At 34.1% G+C, this 21460-nt stretch overlaps 3 protein-coding genes across 5 annotated transcripts; 2 read left to right on the top strand and 1 right to left on the bottom strand.

Annotated features, from left to right (window-relative positions):
• Nucleotides 1-462: 462 nt before the first annotated feature.
• LOC107412563 (DExH-box ATP-dependent RNA helicase DExH7, chloroplastic) lies at nucleotides 463-14929 on the bottom strand. 3 transcript variants are annotated; one of them, XM_016020356.4, is made up of 35 exons: nucleotides 14532-14926; nucleotides 14085-14190; nucleotides 13769-13959; nucleotides 13079-13135; nucleotides 12796-12946; nucleotides 12291-12712; nucleotides 11531-11749; nucleotides 11141-11252; nucleotides 10733-10930; nucleotides 10060-10139; nucleotides 9368-9490; nucleotides 9116-9202; nucleotides 8892-8992; nucleotides 8605-8662; nucleotides 8398-8463; nucleotides 8166-8248; nucleotides 7883-8066; nucleotides 7087-7233; nucleotides 6887-6988; nucleotides 6636-6788; nucleotides 6299-6403; nucleotides 5618-5758; nucleotides 5410-5499; nucleotides 5275-5331; nucleotides 4824-4907; nucleotides 3775-3873; nucleotides 3523-3663; nucleotides 3070-3140; nucleotides 2798-2867; nucleotides 2339-2431; nucleotides 1757-1969; nucleotides 1443-1535; nucleotides 1158-1280; nucleotides 907-1004; nucleotides 463-798 (listed from the first exon to the last, which is right to left on the bottom strand). In XM_016020356.4, exons 1-34 carry the CDS (start codon nucleotides 14817-14819, stop codon nucleotides 921-923), a joined length of 4392 nt encoding a protein of 1463 aa, XP_015875842.3. In that variant the 5' UTR covers nucleotides 14820-14926; the 3' UTR covers nucleotides 463-798; nucleotides 907-920. The 3 variants fall into 3 exon arrangements, 2 of the variants coding, with proteins under 2 accessions (XP_015875842.3, XP_015875844.3); XM_016020358.4 differs by having other exon boundaries at nucleotides 10754-10930; XR_007239228.2 differs by lacking the exons at nucleotides 463-798; nucleotides 907-1004; nucleotides 1158-1280; nucleotides 1443-1535; nucleotides 3070-3140 and having other exon boundaries at nucleotides 1927-1969; nucleotides 14532-14929.
• A 2061-nt stretch (nucleotides 14930-16990) lies between these two features.
• Nucleotides 16991-17996, top strand: LOC107410175 (uncharacterized). Its single transcript, XM_016017581.4, has one exon. It carries the CDS (start codon nucleotides 17071-17073, stop codon nucleotides 17938-17940), a length of 870 nt encoding a protein of 289 aa, XP_015873067.3. The 5' UTR covers nucleotides 16991-17070; the 3' UTR covers nucleotides 17941-17996.
• Nucleotides 17997-18588: 592 nt separating this feature from the next.
• LOC107412568 (nifU-like protein 2, chloroplastic) lies at nucleotides 18589-21215 on the top strand. Its single transcript, XM_016020363.4, has 4 exons — nucleotides 18589-18918; nucleotides 19039-19159; nucleotides 20242-20552; nucleotides 20739-21215. Exons 1-4 carry the CDS (start codon nucleotides 18841-18843, stop codon nucleotides 20925-20927), a joined length of 699 nt encoding a protein of 232 aa, XP_015875849.1. The 5' UTR covers nucleotides 18589-18840; the 3' UTR covers nucleotides 20928-21215.
• Nucleotides 21216-21460: the final 245 nt, after the last annotated feature.

Raw genomic sequence — 21460 nt, 5'->3', positions numbered from 1 at the left:
ACCACCAGTTCAGCTATTGAAAATGAAAATTATATCTTTTATTATAATTTTGATGATGATATAATGTAATTATTTTGCAACTATTACTGTTAAGGAATTACAAACTACCGTAGAGAATTAGCTGCAATGAAAAATCCTAATCTGTAGGTTTGGAAATGTCTTTGGATTCCTGTGTGTATTGTCGAAGGAAAATCGCCATTACCAACTTTTTCTTCTTCTTCTTCTTCCGATTACTTAATTATTACTTATCATTGAAAAAACTGCTTGTTTAAAAGGTGGCCATTTTGGCTGGATATTCAATTAATTTGTTGCTCTAATTTTTATTCATGGAGGTAAAAGAACTTTTGATAATTTAATAGGCACACATATAATGTAACGTAAATTTAAACTTTAGAATTATACTTGTCGCGTTTCTAGCCTCAGTGACTATGTAAATGCGCACGCAGTAGTGTAGAAGCTTCCTTGAAAATTAATTTTTTTTTTTTTTTTTTTTTATAAAGCCAAATATACCATCAGCATGGTGCATGGGGATAATTACTATTACAGCCTCATCAGAGCCAATTAAATACAATAATATCTTTATTTTATCCTTGTACTATGTTAATGTTACCACTTCATCAAACCTATATTTCTGAACCTTCTTTGATCAAACAGTAAGTATCTTCCGCCTTCCTCCTAGAATTAGATCCTGGTCAACTTTCTGGTTCATGCTACGTTTGGTCCACGCCCCACAGCCAACGCGAAGCAACAACACATGGTGCTGCATGAGACACAAGACCACCCTCCTCCGATTTGAACCTATCCATAAGAATGAGAAAACAAAATCAATTTAGATCAAACGTTTTAACTTTTGCACTCAATTTTCTGATCCTGCTACTATTTGAACTAAAATACATGCTTGCTTACCTTGTGTTCAAAGATCACATTCGGGGTTTGTCCTCCTCTAACAACAAATGAATTATAGAGTTGACAACATCATTAGATACCACATTGACATTGGCATCCTGAGAAATGAAGAAAAAGGAAATAAGAAATCGCATTATCTTTCCTGGGTTGGAATAGAAGTTGCCCAATGGAGCTCCACCAGGTTTCAACACAGTTGTATATATTGCGCGTGCTAGTTGTAACAACTTAAGATAAATGTACTGTGTGTGTACCTCCGGCTTTCTAATCAACTCCCTCAAAATAGAATGAAGAGTTAATCTGAGTTCCTTAAACAGGACTGCAGTTTGGGCTGGTGCACTCAGTTTTAACCATCCATCAATAGCGACAATACCTGTCTGTGATATCAAAAAAATAATTAGAATATCAAAAAATGGACGTGATAAGATGGACTAGTGCACAAAAATAGTAGCATATGCAATATAAATGCATATATTTTATTAATTAGGAAATATTAGAAAAAAAAAAAAAATACTGGCAGAAGATAAACAAGGAGACACCTGATGATGAACGTTAATGAAGCCTCCAAACAACAAAATAGAGTAGGGAGAGACAATGGTGGTATCTCGCAGAAATACTTTGTTCGTTTCAACCTGTAAATATAACAAGGTGAAATTATCATTAAAATAAATAAGTAGGCAACACCAACTACATGTGTCATGTCTTCGAGAGCAAGCGTAAAATGAAGCATTTTAGTACCTAAGTTTTGACTTCTTAAGACATAAGCTAAAAAGATGCTCAATTTAAAAAGGTGAAGACACGTCTGATAGAACCTATAAACAGCATCCAACTCAAGCGATAATAGTGAACAAACCTTTTCAAGGAAGACAAGGAAGGGATGTCGAAATTCCTTCAAGCTACTGTTGATCGAAGATGGGTGTATGTGAACTTCCCTCCTTCCATCATACCATACTTGATGTCCTTTAGATGCAAGACCAGTTGACTGTTTGAGAGTACCAAGAGCTACTTCAGCAATGCCTTTTTCAGTGGCGGCAACATTGGGGTATAAACCTGCACATAATATTGCCTGCAAGAGAACTTGAGGTAAGGTTGTATGAAACTTTAGTTCATATCAGATGCCAGATGGTAGATACCAATTCCTATTATTTCCATCATGTACGAAAAACTTTTTTCAAAGCGACTGTAGATCATCACTTATTAACAACAGCATTACATCTATCAACCTCCTTAGAAGGTTTGAATATCAGAGACAATAATCCCACTAAAAAAAGAAATTTTCATTTTAGAATCCAAGCAAACAAGCAGAAATCATATAAAAAAATGACACATCAGCTTAAATTTTAAAATACTTTTTAACTCACCCCAATTTGACTTTATACAGGCAAGGAAAGCATCCAAGTCTGAGTTGGTACAAAGTAAATACATATTTTTTTACCTTTATAATTGATGTATGATTTGCATAGGTATTGAATGGTTGTGATGCATCAGAGAGCCAACAGTCAAGGTTCTCTCTCTTTCGTCTATCAATCTGAAACAACAAAACATTTGCTTAACCAAAAATCACAATCTGAAAAAACAAAAACATTTGCTTAATTAAAACTAACATAAATGGAATAAAACTCCAATCACTTGACAGTTGACATGCAGAACAATTAATTGATGGAAGAGAATATATTCTTAATTAAGAAGACGACAATGCCAAAAAGTAAAAAGAACTTTTAATTCTCCCAGCGAATAGAAATTAGTAATACAAAGAACTTAGTATTGATCAAAACTTGAAATCAAGGATTATTTACATGAGTTAAACTAACTTTTCAATATAAAGAGCTAACAAGTTACAAAAGAGAAACAAATGGTAATTAAAAATTACTTGAACACCACCAAACTACTGAACCTGATAAGTTTTTGGAAGTTTGATAAGCCCAATATCTGCTAGCAATGTTCCAAACTGTACCCTCATGTCTCTGACAAATCAGAAATCAGAAAAGATTGAAAAATTGATGAATTATATTTGAAGTGAATATTAAAACATTTAACAACAAATAGGAAAAGCTGCTATGAAACCAAATAAAATAACAAATAACTGATAGCGGTAGAATATGTTCTAAAGCATTAGTAAAGAATGTTACTATTCGATGTGAGTTAATCAGCAGAAAAGAACAGCACCTTATCATGAGCATAACTGAACTACTTAAAAAATATGAATTGCAAAAATGCTGTGCAGCTTTAATTCCTTTCTGCAGAAACCAAATTTATCGTGTTAGCAACATCCCATTTTGAAAGACACCAACTACATGTTATCTGATCAGATGGATGGATGTATATGCAATCAAGAATGGAGAGTCATAATGATGAAGTTATACTTACAGTTAGCACCATGGATCCAATGAAGGCCAGATAATTCATCATGATGGAAAACAAGAAATAGGTTGCGTTTTTATATCAAAACATACTTTTATTAAAGTTATATAGGTTCATGGAGTGGCTTGACTTAACTAATGGTAGTGTCACAGATACAACTAAACAGAGTGTTCCTTGTCTTGTGGAAAAAGTAAATAATCCAACACAGACATACAGAAAAAGTTTGTATATCATTAGGTCAACAAGACATTGACTAACCTCTCGCACAATCTTTTCCCACTTCTTGTATGCAATCATCATCAAGAGATGGTCAGATTGTCTGTGACCATCATATGAATCAAATGAACCATCCAGCTTATCAGCCAACAGCGCTAACTTAGCTCTTTCAACATTTTGCCTCTGTCCCCAGCAAGCATAGAGAGAGAATTGGGTGAAGTCCATGACGTAAATTCCTTTTATATTAAAAAAATGAAAAAAATTACATATTGAAGGCACATTTTGAAAAGAAACCTCATCCTTAGGATAGATAAATGGAGACTTGTAGCTCAGAAATGCTGAAATTGAGAGGATTGGTGATAAGCAACCAAATATTCCGCCATAAAGCATCATCTGTAATTTCAAATCAAAACAATAAAAACGTTTTAGTCAGGAAAGAATGTGCCCACAATGTCAATATTCCAATCTGAAGAAAAATAAATCTTTGAGAGGGGGTTTAGCAGCACATGTTATCGTCATGCCATTCTTAAGAGAGAGAGAGACGCTCAACATACAAAATAATGATAGCAGTTTAGTACAATTGCCTTCTATGTGCTCAAGAAATTAAAGAAGCTTGACATACAGAATAATGATAGCAGTTTAGAACAATGGCCTTCTATGTGCTCAAGAAATTAAAGTTACAGAATTAAGAGTATTGGAGGAAACGATGAAAATAAATCTTCTATATGTCCAAAAAATTAAGGTGACACAGCATGGGATCATTTTGAGGCTGGTGCATTAATATTAGTGGGTGTCAGGCTATCAGCTCCTCCTAGGATAGGCGACAGATTTGCAAAATTTCCCAGGAGTCACAGATTCCTTTGTTCAGTTGGCAAAACATATATTTACTCTTATTACATAGTAACTGCATGGTGAACTGTGAACCTAGGGACCAGGGGTTAGATAATGAATAAGTAGAATCTAGAAATATTAAAGCATATGGCAATACATAGTAACTGCATGGTGAACTGTGAACCTAGGGACCAGGGGTTAGATAATAAAGAAGTAGAATCTAGAAATATTAAAGCATATGGCAAAATGTTTTGGTAGAAAGATAAGGATTGATGTAAAATACAATCTAGTAACTAACAATTTTAATACTTCATTACCAAAAAAAAAAAAAAAAAAAAAAAAAAAAAAAAAAAAAACAATTCTAACACTTGATATCATGAACCATTAATCTAACATAAAGAACAAGAGAAAATGCAATCCCCCACAATGATAATTCTAACTTCCATTTCCCCATTGTCGCAATAAATTTAAATCCTTACAAGCATAGAAGAAAGGAATATAAATTGGCAAACCTTCCCAATTAGTACATCAACTGGAAGTTTTGCTAAATGATATCCAAGGGGCGTCAGCAGTTCATCCCCTTCAAGAGCACCAACCTAATAAAAATAGCCAAAATGTAAAGTATCATATTACTGCTGAAACTTAATAACATTTCTTTATTATGTATGAGTAGCAGTGCAGTTTAAATAAGCAATGTATGGAAAAGACACTGACAATCAAGGAAAACATACATAAAGTAAAGTATGGAACACAAAATATTAGTAACTGTTCACATATGATAAATTAATTAGGTAGGAAAGAAGAAAGCCACGAATTTAGTGGAATGGTTGCTACTCCTGAGAAATATAAGGAAGTTACACATTTGGAATAAGAAAAAAGAGATTAGTGGCCAGAAGTATAACTTCCTGTTATCAATCATATACTTAAATGCGCCAGAATCATGGTTTCATGGTAAAGAACTACCTCATATAATACTGAAATTGCTGAGTTCATAGCCTCTTCCCTGGGAGGTTCTAAAGCCTGAAACAATTTTTAATAAATAACAGTCGGACAGTATCATCAATGAAACATCTGCAATTCAAAGAGAGATAGACTTGCCTTGGATAAAAATGGCTTTATGTGTCCCAAAGAAAGTAACTTAATTTGTAAACACAACTCTACTAATGGCATACGAAGCATCTCTGGAACCTTGGCATTTTGAATGTCACGTTAGAAACTATTAGGGAAATTCAAAGTAATTAAACGGACAGAAAGTTGAAAGCACAAGGAACTAGGCTCTTTGAAAATTTTCTTTTTGACAAAGTACCTGAAAAGGACGCATGAGTTTTTCAAAGCGATGGCGCGTGTATAAGGCATAGCAAATCCCAGGCTTTACACGTCCAGCTCTTCCCCTCCGCTGCCTTGCATTTGCTTGAGATATCCAATCTTCAACCATGCTTGACAGTTTCTACACATACCAATTAAGATAACTGGATCTCAACCCTCATAAAATCATAGGATTTTTAATAACATTTTCAATAACAATTCAAAATATGATACGTCTAATATTTTTTTGCACTCTTATTTTATTTTCCCTTACCCTTATACAATACTGATTAACTTACAAGTTGGTAGCATCATTATTACAGTCATCAAGAAATCTTAACATTCATACATCTTAAATAATTATGATTAACAGGTAGATCATTTAATCAACATGCACAACCATCTTTAATCCTATGAAACTTTTGCAACCCGTATATAAAAATATCTGAAATAATTCAAAAGATGTTAATTATCCTCAAACATTATTCAATTTACAGTTTAAGATCTCTTTGGAAACTTTCTAATTAAAGAATATATGTTTAAAAATGCTTTAAACTTGAGGTCCCATAAGTATAGTTTTTAAGTCTTTTAAGAATTGTTACATTTTCTCAATAAAAATAGACAGAGTTTCCACATACAACATCACATTATTATTTAGCAAAGAGAGTTGAAAAGCACAAACCTTCTGTGGATTATAACGGTTCTCCTTATGCTTTCCACAGTCAATAACATATACTACATCATCTATTGTAATACTGGTCTCTGCAATATTTGTAGCTATAATGACCTGGTGCATCAGATATTATAGGAAAAATGTTAAAAAAAAAAAAAAAAAAACCAAAAAAACCAAAAAAACAAAAAACTATATTGCAAACAGTCGAAACAAAGAACAAATGCATTAGGCTCAAGCATTCTTCACAAGTTTCATCGTGAATCTTGAATCGAAGCGCTAAAACAGTGTTTTCTGAACTTAAATATAGAACTACGAAAATATTAGCCAATGAAGTGCCAAAACTTGCCTTGCGTATGTTCTGAGGTGGCCGTAAGAACACCTTCTTTTGATCACTTGATGCAACAGATGAATGCAATGGAAGAATCCAATCAGCAGATGGTCCACCAAATCGGTAAGAAGCAGTTAACTTGTCGACTAACATGTAAATTTCAGATACTCCCTACCATGCAAATTGAAGAGCCAAAATTAATAACATTTTTAGCAAAGAAAGCAACCTGAAATGAATGATCCAAGCAAAGGGACTAAGTAATAGCTTACAGGCAAGAAAACAAGTATGGCACCCTCGCTGCAAGTTTCATCAACATAACACACCAGGTCTTCAAGAAGATCATAATCAATGACATCTTCATTCACTTTTTTCTGTATAAAAATCGTTATTTGTCCTCTCATAGCATCGCATTACAAAGAAAGAAGCAAAACATGCCACACATCAAGCATTAGATCTCAGAGACACTTACCAAATTTTGTCGAGTTTGCTCACTGTATGATTGATAATTATCTGGAACATAATAAGGGTTAATGTATTCTTCAGAAAGCATAGAATCATCGCCCCATGCAGATAGAACAAGATTCTTCTTCCCTCTGCGATTGTTGACAGCACTACTCTGTGCTTTCATAAAACAAGAGATCAATAATTTGTATTAAGAGAAAAGGTAGAGTTTTATTTATAGCTTGAACAATAGTGATATGTAGCTGAGCTATTTCTTGACTTACAGAACCCTATCAATTTCAACAGCTAAAATCTGGCCTCCAAAATCAACCACGAAGAAAGTTGGTGAAAAAAAATATACATATTCAGATGCTCTTCATGGACACAATAAATGCACAGGAAGATTTCTATAAGCAGAAACAGTATCCCAAAAAAAGTAACAAAGACTTGCAGATGTACAAACTAGGGAGAGGACAACATTACAAATGAAAGGCCTTGTTTATGAGTTCCAATCCAAAAAGTATAACTGCAATTCCAAGAACTAGACCCTGTTGGTATGATTCAAGAACAGTAATTTATATATTTTTCAATTTAGTATGTTAGCAACTATTTTTCTTAATGTGCTATATCCGAACAATTCTTCTCCAATTTAGTCATTGGTTATATTGGTGGTTTCAAAAGAAAGGAAGATTCCAGAAGAAAAATAACGATGGAAAACGCAGAAACTTCTTATAATGTGATAGAACTGCCAACAACCAGTGAGAGATGCATAACAGATCTGGTGACACGGAAAATGGCAATCTAGGGTTCAAAAGTCGAGATACCTTATCTTTGGTGGATGTTTCAAATCTCAAGGAAGCTGAAGAATCTGAAGCAAGGCGATAGTTGATACTTTCATATACATCCTCAATAAAATAAGTCGTCACAGGATGTGTTCTGCCTTGTGCGGTAATCACAGGGCAGTTACTGAAGTATTTTGAAAACAAATGTGAATCAACAGTTGCAGACCTGAAAAATTAATAATAAAAATTAAAAATATATCAATACAACAGAAGACTAACAAAATATAAGACACTAGACACGGAAATTAAAGAAGTAAAAGCATACATAAGAATAACTTTCAATTTGGGAGTATTGTAAGTTGATTGCTTCTCAACAAGATTCTTCAGAACAATAAGCAGAAAATCACCCTGTTAGACCACGCAACAGAAAGAAGGCATGTTAATAAACTTGCCATCGCACTCAGAAAAGTAACACCCTTTCTGGAAACATAAACCTAAAGCTACAAATGTCAATAAAGTATTAACACAGAATTTATCTGGAGTTCATACTAACACACCAAAAGTGACCGTTCATGCACTTCATCAACTATGACATGAGTAACACCAGTCAAGTTTCTGTCACCCTGAAAATTTTGACAATCAATGCTAGATCATATAACTTGAAGCATCTGAGAAGTCATGGAAGTAACTGAATTGGGGAAGTAATTGTCTGTTAGTACAATTACAGCCAACTTGATTAAACAACTAGATCAGGGAAGCCTCACCGCAATTTTCCTCAAAAGAATGCCAGTGGTACAAAATAGAAGCTTTGTTTTATCATTCCTGACACAATAAAGCAAGCAAAGGAACAAACAAATCTTTATTAGATAAATGGATGATTATATAAATTTAAAAAAAAAAAAAAAAAGGTACAGGCAAATAATAATTAGCAGGAAACTCTATTATATATATGCTAAGAACGAAAAAGATTGAAGTTTATGAATAAGATAGTGAGCCTGTTTGTCTGTACTTATGGAATTGACAATATTATGTAGACCAAGAATATAAACACCTTGCACTATCAAGACGAACTTGATAACCAACCAAGGAACCAGATGAACCAGGTGAAGGCTCACAGCGCTCATCAGCAACCCTTTCAGCTACAGAAATAGCCTACAACATAATGCAGAAAACCAGAAATTATAATCATGTAAAGTAAAATTATATTGGTAAAAGAAAGTGACTTGGGTCAAGAAATGAATGCAGTATCTTATAATTGAATAGAGATGTACCCACCGCTATTCTCCTCGGTTGTGTGCATATGATGTTACAGTGTCCTCCAAGTCCTGATTCAACCATGTCATCCAAAATAAATTGTGGAACCTACATTAAATTTCAGTTAGATTACATGTCATGGTACTGTTTTGAAATGGCAAAGTGAATTACACTTTACAATCAGCATCAGCATTTTGAAAGCTACAAAAATGACTACACTACATTGTAAGAAACCCTAACTAATGTTTGCACCAAAGCCATTCAAGAATGTACCTGAGTCGTTTTTCCCGAACCTGTTTCCCCACAAACAACAAGAACATTATTCTCTTTCAGCAGATGCAATATATCATCTTTCAAACTAGCAATAGGAAGTGCAGCTCTGGTTTTCAACATGTCCTATAAATAAGGGAACATATAAAGAACTGTTTAATAACATGAAATTTAAATTAAATCAAAATAATGCAGAAACAACAATATTAGAAATAAGAGCTTCAAACTACTAAGACTGGGACCCTTAATATATAAAGTGGCTATAATACGATAATAAATTAACAATCAATTAGACTAACATCATTCAAAGCTTTCAGAACAGTCCAGATTAGGATTATTAACCAATAATTATATAATAAAATGGTGCACAAAATTACATGAAATTTCAGTCCCTTCCCTGAACATTAAGAAGCCTATATCTCTTTTAGCAAGAATGCAATTGAAAAGGAGATTCAAAATTTAGACTTCTAGCAACCTCAACTTACAACAACAAAATTTTTCATCTTCACCCACTAAGAGGTGGCTTCATATGATAAAACTAGAAACTTCCAAAAAGTATTTTGAGAAATAATAATCCTTGCATATGAATGTATTAAGTATTTATATTGAAGGCCTATGAACCATTGTTGCAACCAATAGGCCAAAGTCCTTCCAAATCAGCAAATTCTTCTAATTCAAGACAATGTTATACCAACCTTGTATTTCTGCATTTTCATCTTGTTCTCCTGTTCTTGTCTCAAATAAGAGCTCTCCCCTTCCTTGTGATTATGTACCTCTGCAATAGAACAAAGACAAATTTTAAGGGACACATTAAAAAGCTAACTAAACAACTATGTTTTTCTCAACTTTCATTGAAAACACATTTAAGTTGCCCGATAGAACTTGTTTCATTGACTAGGATGAATCACATTTTTTATAGATATCTCAATCTGCATAATTAATCTCAACCGAACACAGATTACGTGCATCTTAGTTCAACAAATCAGAAAACATAAGATACTCTGCCCTTTGTTTGGGACCATATATCTAATACATCATCTTTTAAGATGGCAGCATATACTCAATGTCCCACTTAATTCATGAAAAATATTAGCAGTCAAGCCACCTGTTCAATCCTTATTCAATCCAATGAAAATTTTCACAATTTTAGCTGATCACTCATTCAGAAGAGGGAAAATATTAAAGAAAAATTGGGAGGGGGAGGGGGGAGAATGCATTATGCTCAAGAAATGAACTTAAAAGAACAACAGTCAATCAAAGTCTATTTCCATTGAAAGCTCAAAAGCAATCCTCCCCCTCCCCTACTAGAAAGAAAGTCAGACCCAAAGGTTTATTGTACAATGCAGCTAAAGAGAAATGAGAATGTACTTCCAACTTCTGGATCAACACCTGCAACAGCTGAATTTTCATTTTCTTCATAATGGATTTGTTGAAATTCTTCTGAAATAATGTTATTCATAACATCAGCAGAAGACGTTGCATTAGAACCATCAGCACCTAGTAATGAATCCACAAAACTAGCCCTTCGATCTTCCTCACTCTCTTCTATGTTGATTGATGATTCCCCTGTAAGATTTATCATGTTATGTCAATCTTTATCTACATCAAAATTGCCAACTTTTACCTGTCTTAACAAACAAATAATTATAAACTAAATATGAAACTAAAATTAGTAGAAGAGTTTATATTGGTATTAAAAACAGGCTCAAAATTATCTGGTCAATATTTGGGCTGGGTCTTCTTCTCGAAAATTGGCTTGGAATTAAATGAAGTTACCTTCCTTCCACTGAAGAACCAGTGACGCATAAGGCTCTGTAATTAGCAGATGAACTGGGAGATCAGGAAACAGGCTATAAAGAGCAAAAGCAGCAACTTTATTTTGTGCATCCTGTATAATCAATATAGCTCATATAAGTTATCTTCACATTTAGCCAATTGAGATACGCACTGTGCAGTTTATGAATAAGTTACATATTGCTTAAAAGGTAAAAGATTAACTAAATAAACAAGCAGGAGGAGAAACTACCTATTATCATGGAGTGAAATTTGAACAAAACCCTAAAATTATTAATTGTGGAAGAAAAGGTCAGGGACAGCACACATGCACTTCATTTCCAACCACCTTGGTAACATGTAAGGGTTTAGGGTTTAGGATTAAGTGATTACCTCAGCAGATTCAGAAGTATCATCCGCATTAGGGAGCTGAAGGGTGGTTAGACCCCCAGCTTTTCTGCTCTTACCCCTCCCACTAGCTCTACGCAATACACTGACAGTATAAAAGAAACCTTTCCCCTTTCCAACCACCTTATTGAATTTTGGGGCTTCCCACCCTGATTTTTGACATAACTGATGAAGACTAGCCTTAGGAATCTTTAGCGGATCCCCCTGTCATTAGTGAGAGCAAGGAATTTTGTCATGCAACAAAAGATAGCAGTTGTGTAGCAACAAATGATGGAAGCTAGATCAGAATTTCGAAAAAAAAGAAAATAAAGTATGAAATTGAGTTTAAGCCCATCACAATGATAAATGTAGGATTTCATTATGAATACACAAGGTACACAAACATATATATATATATATATTGTACATATAAATATATATATATATATATATTAGAACTAGTATGTTATGTCAAGTACCATACAAAATCTTCCAGCACAAGGATGAATTTGGCCATTATGACAGTACAGATGTTAACTGAGAATACCTATATCTTTTCCTACTTTTTCCATTAATGACCAGAAACATGAGAAACATAAGAAATAAATATAACTTAAAAGTGTTCATTATGCATTAATACCATGCAATCATCCAATAACATTACTATAAGCATTACATCTGTTTGCATGTATCTTATCCACGGTCATTTCTAATAAATTATATTACAAAAAACTGTCAAACAAGCTTTTTGCATTTCATACGCTACCTTTCTCCAAATACCCTCTAATTTCTCCAAATTTTTCTCACTAGACATTTCTCTCATCTTTTCTTTCCTTTGCAGTTCGTAAACATCAGGAGGTAGACCTTCATTAGATGGACCATCTTCTAAGAAGAAATTACCAAGCTCTACATCTATCGAGTCTTCTTCTGCAGGAATTTTTTCCTCAACAGATACACCTGAACGAGTACATTTAACTTGAAGCTCTTTGGGACCTGAGTACTCCATTTTGTCTTCCACAATTGTTGATTCCTCTGCATGCAAACCAAATGCCAGACCGCCTTCAACTATACTACATTCTTTTGCCTCAGAGAGCTCGTGGGATGTGGAACTAAAAATTGTGGCCTCAGAAGCAGTGCAAGTAGCTTGTTCATGCTGAAATTCTGATGCCAAGATATCCTCTGACAATCCTGCCAAGTAGTTCAAGAGCATGTGAAAGAAAATATAAATCAATAAAAACTTGACATTAACCTGTAAAGAGATTAAATTTAACCTAGAGCAGAAAGCTCTTGCTTGACTTTGCGAATGATATGTCCTGCTTGTTCCTGACTTTTTTTGTCCCCTCTTTCCTTTGCTTTTACAGCTTCTAACCGTGCCACACGATACTCTTCAGCAATAACATCATAGGACCTTGGTTCAGAGATCTATTAAGATACATGAAATATGAGGAGATGGTCAGCATCATGAGTGACAGACATAGTCACATATCTAGAAGTTGCTCCAAAAGAAAAAATAAATACCAACCAAACTGAAAAATGAAAGAAAAATTAACAAACCTTCTTAGTTGAACCTTCATCAACCAGATGATCTTCCCATGTCGTAGACATCTCATCCTGCAAATAGAATATAACTGTTATTAGTCTCTGACTGCATTGTCTGCCTCAGTTATTTTTAAATAGAATGGGTGTGTGAAAGAAAAACATAGACAGAGATGCTTTAAGCATAAGTCAAAAAAATCAGACAACTGTGCAAAATAAAGGGTATGCAAGAACTTTATCAATATAATACTAGGATAAAAGAGACAAGAGAAGCAAAATTAAATAATTGTGGCCGTAAAATTATTTTTCATTCTTTACAAATGTATTTTCTTCTTCTTTTTGCCTTTATTTCCCAAGGTTCTGCATACATAGACATACATGCATAATACATAGTATATACATATATATTATAATAAAGATATCTTAAATACCAAAGTTAACAATGATTAGAGAGTTCGAAAATTAAATGGGGAATGAAAGGGAATAACCATAAGAACTCAAAAGTCAACCATGGAGAATCTGTCTCACTCTATACTATGGATCTGTTATTGTTCTCCTCATGACAATAAAGTATATATGTGGTCTTTGTAGTTTCCAATTTTCAATTTAAGTTTTATAAAAACCCTACTATTAGAGTCCAAAGCTTATGTATTCATGTCCCTCGGGAATTATCAAGAGGTATACACATCTAAGGCATTATCTATACACCTCTTCCTCTTGTTCAACATATCGTTTTATCCAATCTGCCTGAGACGATTGACATGAATCTAGAGTCTCATCATCCCATCGGCCCTTGGTTCTAATAGAAATCCCTGGCTCATCCTCATTAGGAGTAGAAGATTGATCCACAGATGGAGTCCAATCTTCTCGAGCAGTCAATATGACACCAACAGAACCACCTGCAACAATTTTGGAAAAAAGGATAATAAAATCAACATCCAGAAATACCACATTTCTACACTTAGTCAGATGAGACTCCCACTTAAGCTAGTAAAACCTTCTATGCACTCAGATATAATCGTACCTCCATTTGTGTGCGTAGAAGTCCCACTGGAAAACTTCAATGGAAGCTCATTACCAGGTAAATTCAAGCACAGCCAATCAAGAGCAGCTTCAAAGGTAGCACCATTCTATTCAAACAATGAAACAGGCTACTCAATATTCATTAGATTAAAAATACCAAAACTGGAAAGTAAACCTAGCTTAATACGAGGGGAAAAAAAAAAAAAAACAATTAAATACAAAGAAAGTAATGAACTGACTTTATCAATAACAATTTTGAATATTGCGAATGAAATGAAAATCCATTTTTTATTTAAATTTCCTAGATTTTCTCGGCAACCAAACAAATCATCTAACCGAATATAGAATCCAAGTATGAAACCAACATAATTTCCAATGCCTAAGCTTCGCTTCTTTTCTCAGAGTAGTAACAAAAGAAGGGAAATTATGGGATGGGGAAAATGAAAACCTTAAGAGCAGAGAGAGCGAGCTCAATTTGATCGTTAGTGAAACCTTCGCAGGAGAGGTTCTCGTAAATGGATTTGAGCTTCTTGGCTTTCTGTGCCTTGGAAAGCGACTCGTCCACCAGAGCTGCTGCAGAGGCTCCGGAGGAGCGGCCCGAGTTGAGCAAGAGCCGCCGCAGCCGGCTCTCATTCTCGGCCGAAATTTGGAGCCTTGGACCCGAAGATGACGAAGTTTGAGTTTTGGCGGTGGCGGTGCTGCTATTCTTCTTCTGCTGCTTCTTCTTCGGTGCCATCTGTTCCTTTTTTCCCACGCAAACTTCGGCTTCTCCACGATACCGATTCGATTTCCCAAATATTTTTTTTTAGAAAGAGAGACTACGGCGTTGCCTTCTCACGATTTCAGTTTATATATATACGTTACCTTTCTTCTTTTTCATTATTCCTCTTTTTTATTATTATTATTTTATTTTTTTTAACCGTGGATCGACTTGATCTCTTTTTAAGCATAACTTTTGTTTGTTATTTTTGTAAGTGAAAAAGTGTTTAATGATCTCCATCAACTCTATCTCCGCACATATTATTAATAAAAATGTGAAGGAAAAATTAATTTACAATATGTAAGAAAAAGAGAAGGTATCCGATACAATCTTCCTCTTTTTTAATATAAAGTATTGTCATGATTATTAAATTTGTTTATTAAAACTTTAATAAGTAATGATGTAATACTATATAAATGATATAAATGGTTACTAGATTATTATTATTATGCTTTATAGTTATGAAAGGAAAAATTACTTGTATGGTATTACATTACTAGTTATCAAAAATTTGATGAATAAATTTGATACTTGTAAAATTACTATCCAATATATATTATGCAAAGCCCCTTTATGTTCTATCTCATTATTATAAGCAGTCAGTATTGTGATTTGGGTATGAATTAATTAACCATGATACTTAAACTATTAATATATATATATAGAGAGAGAGAGAGAGAGATATACATTTTGAAGAAAATGTTAAAATTCCATATGGTATTCCATAGTACCTCCATATTCTCTTAAGTTATAGAGTTCGAGAGTTGAAAGTACGTAGCTAGTTTGAACGTGATGTACATATTGAGAGTGAGGTGAATGTAAATGTATAAATATGATTTTTGCTTTGTTAATTTGGCTTATGATGTTGTGTGTGGACTGTGTTTTTAAAAGCGGTAGCAAAATGATAATCATGTATGTTTTTAATTGGTAATTATCTCTCTACATGCACAAAGTAATTAATTTCTTCATCACTAGAACTGTTTTATATTCTTCCGTTGTCATCGTCCATGGATAGTTAAAAGTGATCACCTGGTTCCAAAGTCAAAGTCACTCTTTTTTTTTTTTGAAAAAAGTAAAATTCATTTTTATTCAAATGATAATACTCTCTCTCTCTCTCTCCGTGTGTATATATATATATATATATATAAAGAAAGAGAAGGAGAGAGAAAGAAAGGTACAATATGGTCCATCCGCAGATGATTCCCATAACAAACGCTTGTTTTTAATTTACCAACATATGTATATAGTCCTTTAATATATAATATGAATAAAATATTTTACTTAATGAAGTTCAAAGCATGTACGACGTAGCGTTCTTCAACATATATGGTATTCAAATAACAGAAAATTTTAAAGTATATTATTAATATTGTTTATGTGTGATAATATTAACAGCATTTTTTTCAAAAACCTTCGATAATACTAGATGTCCGTATACAAATGGTCCGTACCATAGACGAACTCTTCAAATAATAATACTATATATATAATTGAAACTAATATGGATATACATCCCACCAACATCAAGGTATCTCGAAATTATATTATTATTATTATTTCAACGAGCTATTTACTTTAAAAGAAATATAGATTATTGAAACCCATGTTTTTGGGAAACGCTAGAGTAGAGAATGGAAAAAGACCTATATTTAGTTGCTTATTTGGATACAACGAAGGTGCTACTGCAAGGTATCATCTCTGGCAGCCTGTATATATACACATAAATATATGTATTACATATTAGTTATGTCTTAGTGACTTTGGTAATTTAATTATATGATACATACATTGAACTACAAGTAATAAGAAGTTCATGTCCACCTTTATATAAGATGAGTGCAAATTAATTATAGAAAAATTATATTTATCATATATACTTTTCATGCACGATTAAGGTGTTAATTATACGTTTTAACCAGTATTGCAGCTGATTAGTACTAATCCATCAGCAAAGATGATGTAGCTTAGAGGTTAGCTAGGCAGTCATTGTACATTGTCTTAAGCTTCAAACAACGGACTACTATTCTCTTTCTCATTTTTTATTGTATATATGTAATTGTGTAGTAAAAGCAAAGAAAAGGCAGACCTAACCACCAGGAGCATCCAATATTATTATCATAGCTGGTGCTCCGTATGATCGATAAGATCTAGCTTTAGGCTTTGACCTGCAAACCATTCTGATATATATCGATGAATATATTCATTGATATATCCATAGATATTCCCCATGGAAACCCAAAGTCCTCCTCCTCAAGAGCCAAGCGTAGATTATTACCATTCGAACGTGGACACTTCCCGCCCCTTCCGTTCTGTGAAAGAAGCAGTGGCCATCTTTGGCGAGCGGATTCTGGTGGGAGAAATATACTCTTGCACTCCCAACAACCAAATCATCACATCATCATGGTGTCCACCGCCGGATGACAATAATAATGAAGTGGTAGAAGAAGCTAATGATGATCATAATGAAAAAGAAACAGAAACAGAGACAGTGTCGGCAGTGGTGGTTCTGGATACGCTGAAAAGGCTAGAATTAGAGCTGAAGGATACCAAGGCGGAGATGAAGTTGCTCAGCGACAGAGAGCAGGAGACTGAGGTGGCATTGGCATCCTTGAACGCCCAGCTTCATAAGAACATGTCCAGGTTGGCCCAAGCTGAGGCTGCTGCTGCAAACGCACAGCTTGTAGTCGCAACAACAAGAAGTATTACCACACCAACCCCATCCTCCTCCTCAGCAGCACCACCACCGCCACCACCACCACCACCACCACCTACTAGTACTAGTAGCGCATTAATTAACGTCGCAAAAGATCAACAAAATAAAGAACTACAAGAGGATATGGCCATGATAAGAAGGAGGAAGGAGCTGATGAAAAGCATGCAGAAAAACACCACCCTCGCTCAAATACTAAGCCTTGAGAATGATGCTTTCTTTGCCAACGGCAACAAAAAAAGGAATCAAATTCAAAACCAATTCACCAAGAAGAAACCCATCGTTCCTCTTGTGGGAGACTTGTTCTTTTTCAGGAAGAAAAACACCTCCTCCTTCTCATCTAACCCACAGCTGCTGTATGCATCCTCTCAATTTTATCACTTATGATCTCCACTCCTACAGCTCTCCAAGAAAATACATACATATATCTATATATATTTAAATTTTTTTTTATTAAATTCGGTGTATTTTAATTCAAATAATAGTGTTGATGTATAATAATATTGTTATTGCACGGAATAATAATCATGCAGCAGGTTTGCTTGCTTGCGAATAGTGTGGTTTGGAGATATAATTAGTATTTGTTCTTCTGTTTGAATGTTGATGGCTAATATGATCTCACAAATAAAAAAAGTTTAAATATATATATATATATATATTGATCGCTAATTAAAACCAATTTTAATATTAATTGAGCAATAATACACTTACTAAATTTGTTTATCAAAATTTTGATATATAATGATATGGCACTGTATAAGCGATTACTAAATTACTCATGCCTTATAAAAAAAATAATAATAATAATTATATAATACTATATCATTCTTTACCAAAATTTTAACAAAACACATGTCGGTACGTGTTGAGCCAGTCAAATTTAATTTTCCCAACTTTTTGGATGTTTGTGTAAATTCGGGCTATGCTTATGCGGGTTGTGACTGTGGCCGACCCCAACTAACTATGGGCCTGGCCCATAATTTGGTCATAAATAAAAATTGAAGCACGGAAAGTATAAAAGAAAACAAAAAAGACAGAAATAATAAACCAACGGCGCCAAACGAACCCAACACGACTTCGCGAGATTGCAAGAGATTTGTTGTCCCGATTCCCTTTTCTTTGATCTTCTGTATTCCCTCTGGCCGTTGTATTTGCTTGTTTGGTTGCTGAGAAAAAGTAACCCCAAAAGAAAGATATAGAGAAGTAATATAATTTATTTATTTATTCATTCCTTGTATTATCAAAAGATTCGATTTTGATATTTTGCTCGAGATTGGAGTAGCAAATATGCGAGCCGTCGTGCTGAATTCATCATCGTTCTCTACAACCCAACAACCACTTCAACTTCAACCATCAGCCTCCAAGGTTTCCAATAATTTCCCTCTTAAACACAGTTTATTATTATTATTATTATTATTTATTTTTTTTTTTTGGGGGGTGAGTTGTGGTTAAAATTCCAATTCTGATCGTTGAAAATTTTCTCAGCGTTGGAGTTCATTACGAGGCAACGCGCATGATTATTCCATCAGAGAGCAGAATCTAGTGCGCCCAACCTCACGTCGTCGTTCCCTTCGCATAAGCTTGCCATCCACTTCACCACGGATAGGTCGGTTTCTTTTTTCTTTTTTCTTTTTTCTTTTTTTTTTCCCCCCTACTTCTTTTATTTTCCAACTTATAAATTTTTATTTTTTATTCATTAATTTGTGTATAGTTTATATGATAAGAGGTTTAGTGGGAAGGGTTTGGTATGTTTGATAACCATTCTGGTTCTTTTTAGAATTAAACTCAATGGTTTACTTGGGACGTTTATGACTTTGCTTATTTTTTCATTGAAGTAATAATCTTCTTGTTTATTTCATCATCTGGGAATTTCAAGTTTCTTTTTTGGACTGATAAAAAATACTCAGGGAGGGTATCCAGAGTTTTCCTTCTCTTTTTTTTTTTTTTTTGGGGGGGGTAAATTATCTAGAATTTTCCTTCAAGTATAAGTTGAGGCAGATATGTTAATGCTTTTCCTTCTTATTTATTTATTTACTATTTTTATCTTTCCTGCTATATTAATAATTTTCAACAAGTACTGTTTATGAGTCTGGTGGCCCAACATTTTGTATAACCATGTAATGGATTTTATGTTGCTTCTTTTGTTTAAATTTTGAAATGGAGGACTTGTATGGTATGGTTATTGATAGCATATGGATATCCATGACTGTCATTGTCGTACTTTAGGTGACTGAGATTTTTAAATTGCAGCTCCTTGTTGTATTTGCTTATTTATGATAGGAAAATGTCTCTCCTTGCTTGTGTCCTCTCATTGATTATCTGGATGCAGTCCCAGATTCATATTAAGTTGAAACTTAGCCAACTTAAGTAACAAATGAAGACCAGAAAATAATGTCAAGTGATGGAACATTTTGAGGGAAAACATCTTTACAATTTTATTATATTAGTTATTATGTTTTACGTCTAAACAGAAAAAGGTTACTTAGATATCTGATAAGTTACAGTTGGCAAGTTTATGTAGAATTTTGGGCCATCCGTTTTACCTTTATAGTTTACAATCTTTATAAGTTCTTTTCTTAATTTAACATTTTTCTGAAGATTCATCTATTCGTTCTTCATCTTGTTGTTCTTCTCCTTTTTTTTTTTTTTTTCTTTTTTTTTTTTGGTTTGGGGGGGGATATTGTACAGTTGTGAAGGCTGTTGCTACTCCAAATTCAGCGGTGGAATTGCCACTAACTGCAGAGAATGTTGAAAGTGTATTGGATGAAGTCCGTCCATATCTCATGGCAGATGGTGGCAATGTGGCATTACATGAAATCGATGGCAATGTGGTACGCTTGAAGCTACAGGGCGCATGTGGCTCATGTCCAAGTTCTGTTATGACAATGAAATTGGGTATTGAACGTCGTTTAATGGAGAAGATACCGGAAATAGTTGCAGTGGAACCAATCACCGATGAAGAAACTGGTCTGGAGCTGAATGAAGAAAATATAGAGCAGGTAATCTTCGATATCCTGCAGTCACTCCCCCATGTAGTAATTAAGCTTACACACTGCTATAGATATCTCAGGTGTTGCTTGAAATTGGTCTCAACTATGTTCTCTTTTATTTTATTTTATTTTTTTCCCTCTCTTTATGAGTTGCCATTAGGCTGATGTATAGCATGCGTTTGTATTTTGTTCCAGGTGCTTGAGGAAATAAGACCTTATCTTGTTGGAGCAGCTGGTGGATCTCTTGAACTCGAGGCAATTGAAGAGCCAATAGTAAAGATCCGGATCACTGGTCCAGCCGCAGGGGTTATGACTGTGAGGGTTGCTGTTACTCAGAAATTGAGGGAGAAAATCCCAGCAATTGCAGCAGTTCAGCTTTTATAATTTCCTTTCATGGAAACAAAAAGGAACCTCTCAAATGGTTTCTTTTTGTTAAACTTGTGCAGATAAAAGAGTGGTGTATGACCTATTTAAGCCTTTACCAATTGCATTCGTTATAGGATTCTTATGTACAGGCTTATATTGTTTAGTTAGATGCAACGAAGTGTTTGGGAGGAAATTTGAGCATGGGCCTCTAATGTGCTCTTCACAGCTTCTGCATAGATTTGTGAGTAAAATCTGTATTGCTAATTTGCTACAATAAAATTTAATATAGCATCTTTGGTTAAATTAGGTGATCTTGCGTTGGCTTTGGTGGATATTATGTTCCTAATGACTTCGTATCAACTTCAATTCTTAAACGATCGGCTTTTCCTTGGTGAAGAAAGGATGAGCTTCAGGATGATAAAATGCAAATGGTATGAGAATGCAATGGATGGTAGGAAAGCAATTTTGAGGAAATAAATGTCTATGATGATATGCTCCACGGATAGAATGCTTATGTAGGAAAGCTAGAATCCGAAGCCTAAGAAAGACTG

This window comes from Ziziphus jujuba, chromosome 10 (assembly GCF_031755915.1).
Source record: "Ziziphus jujuba cultivar Dongzao chromosome 10, ASM3175591v1".
In the NCBI taxonomy this organism is placed as follows: Eukaryota; Viridiplantae; Streptophyta; class Magnoliopsida; order Rosales; family Rhamnaceae; genus Ziziphus; species Ziziphus jujuba.
Note: the sequence above shows the minus strand (reverse complement) of the source record. Positions and strands in the feature narration are given on the sequence as shown.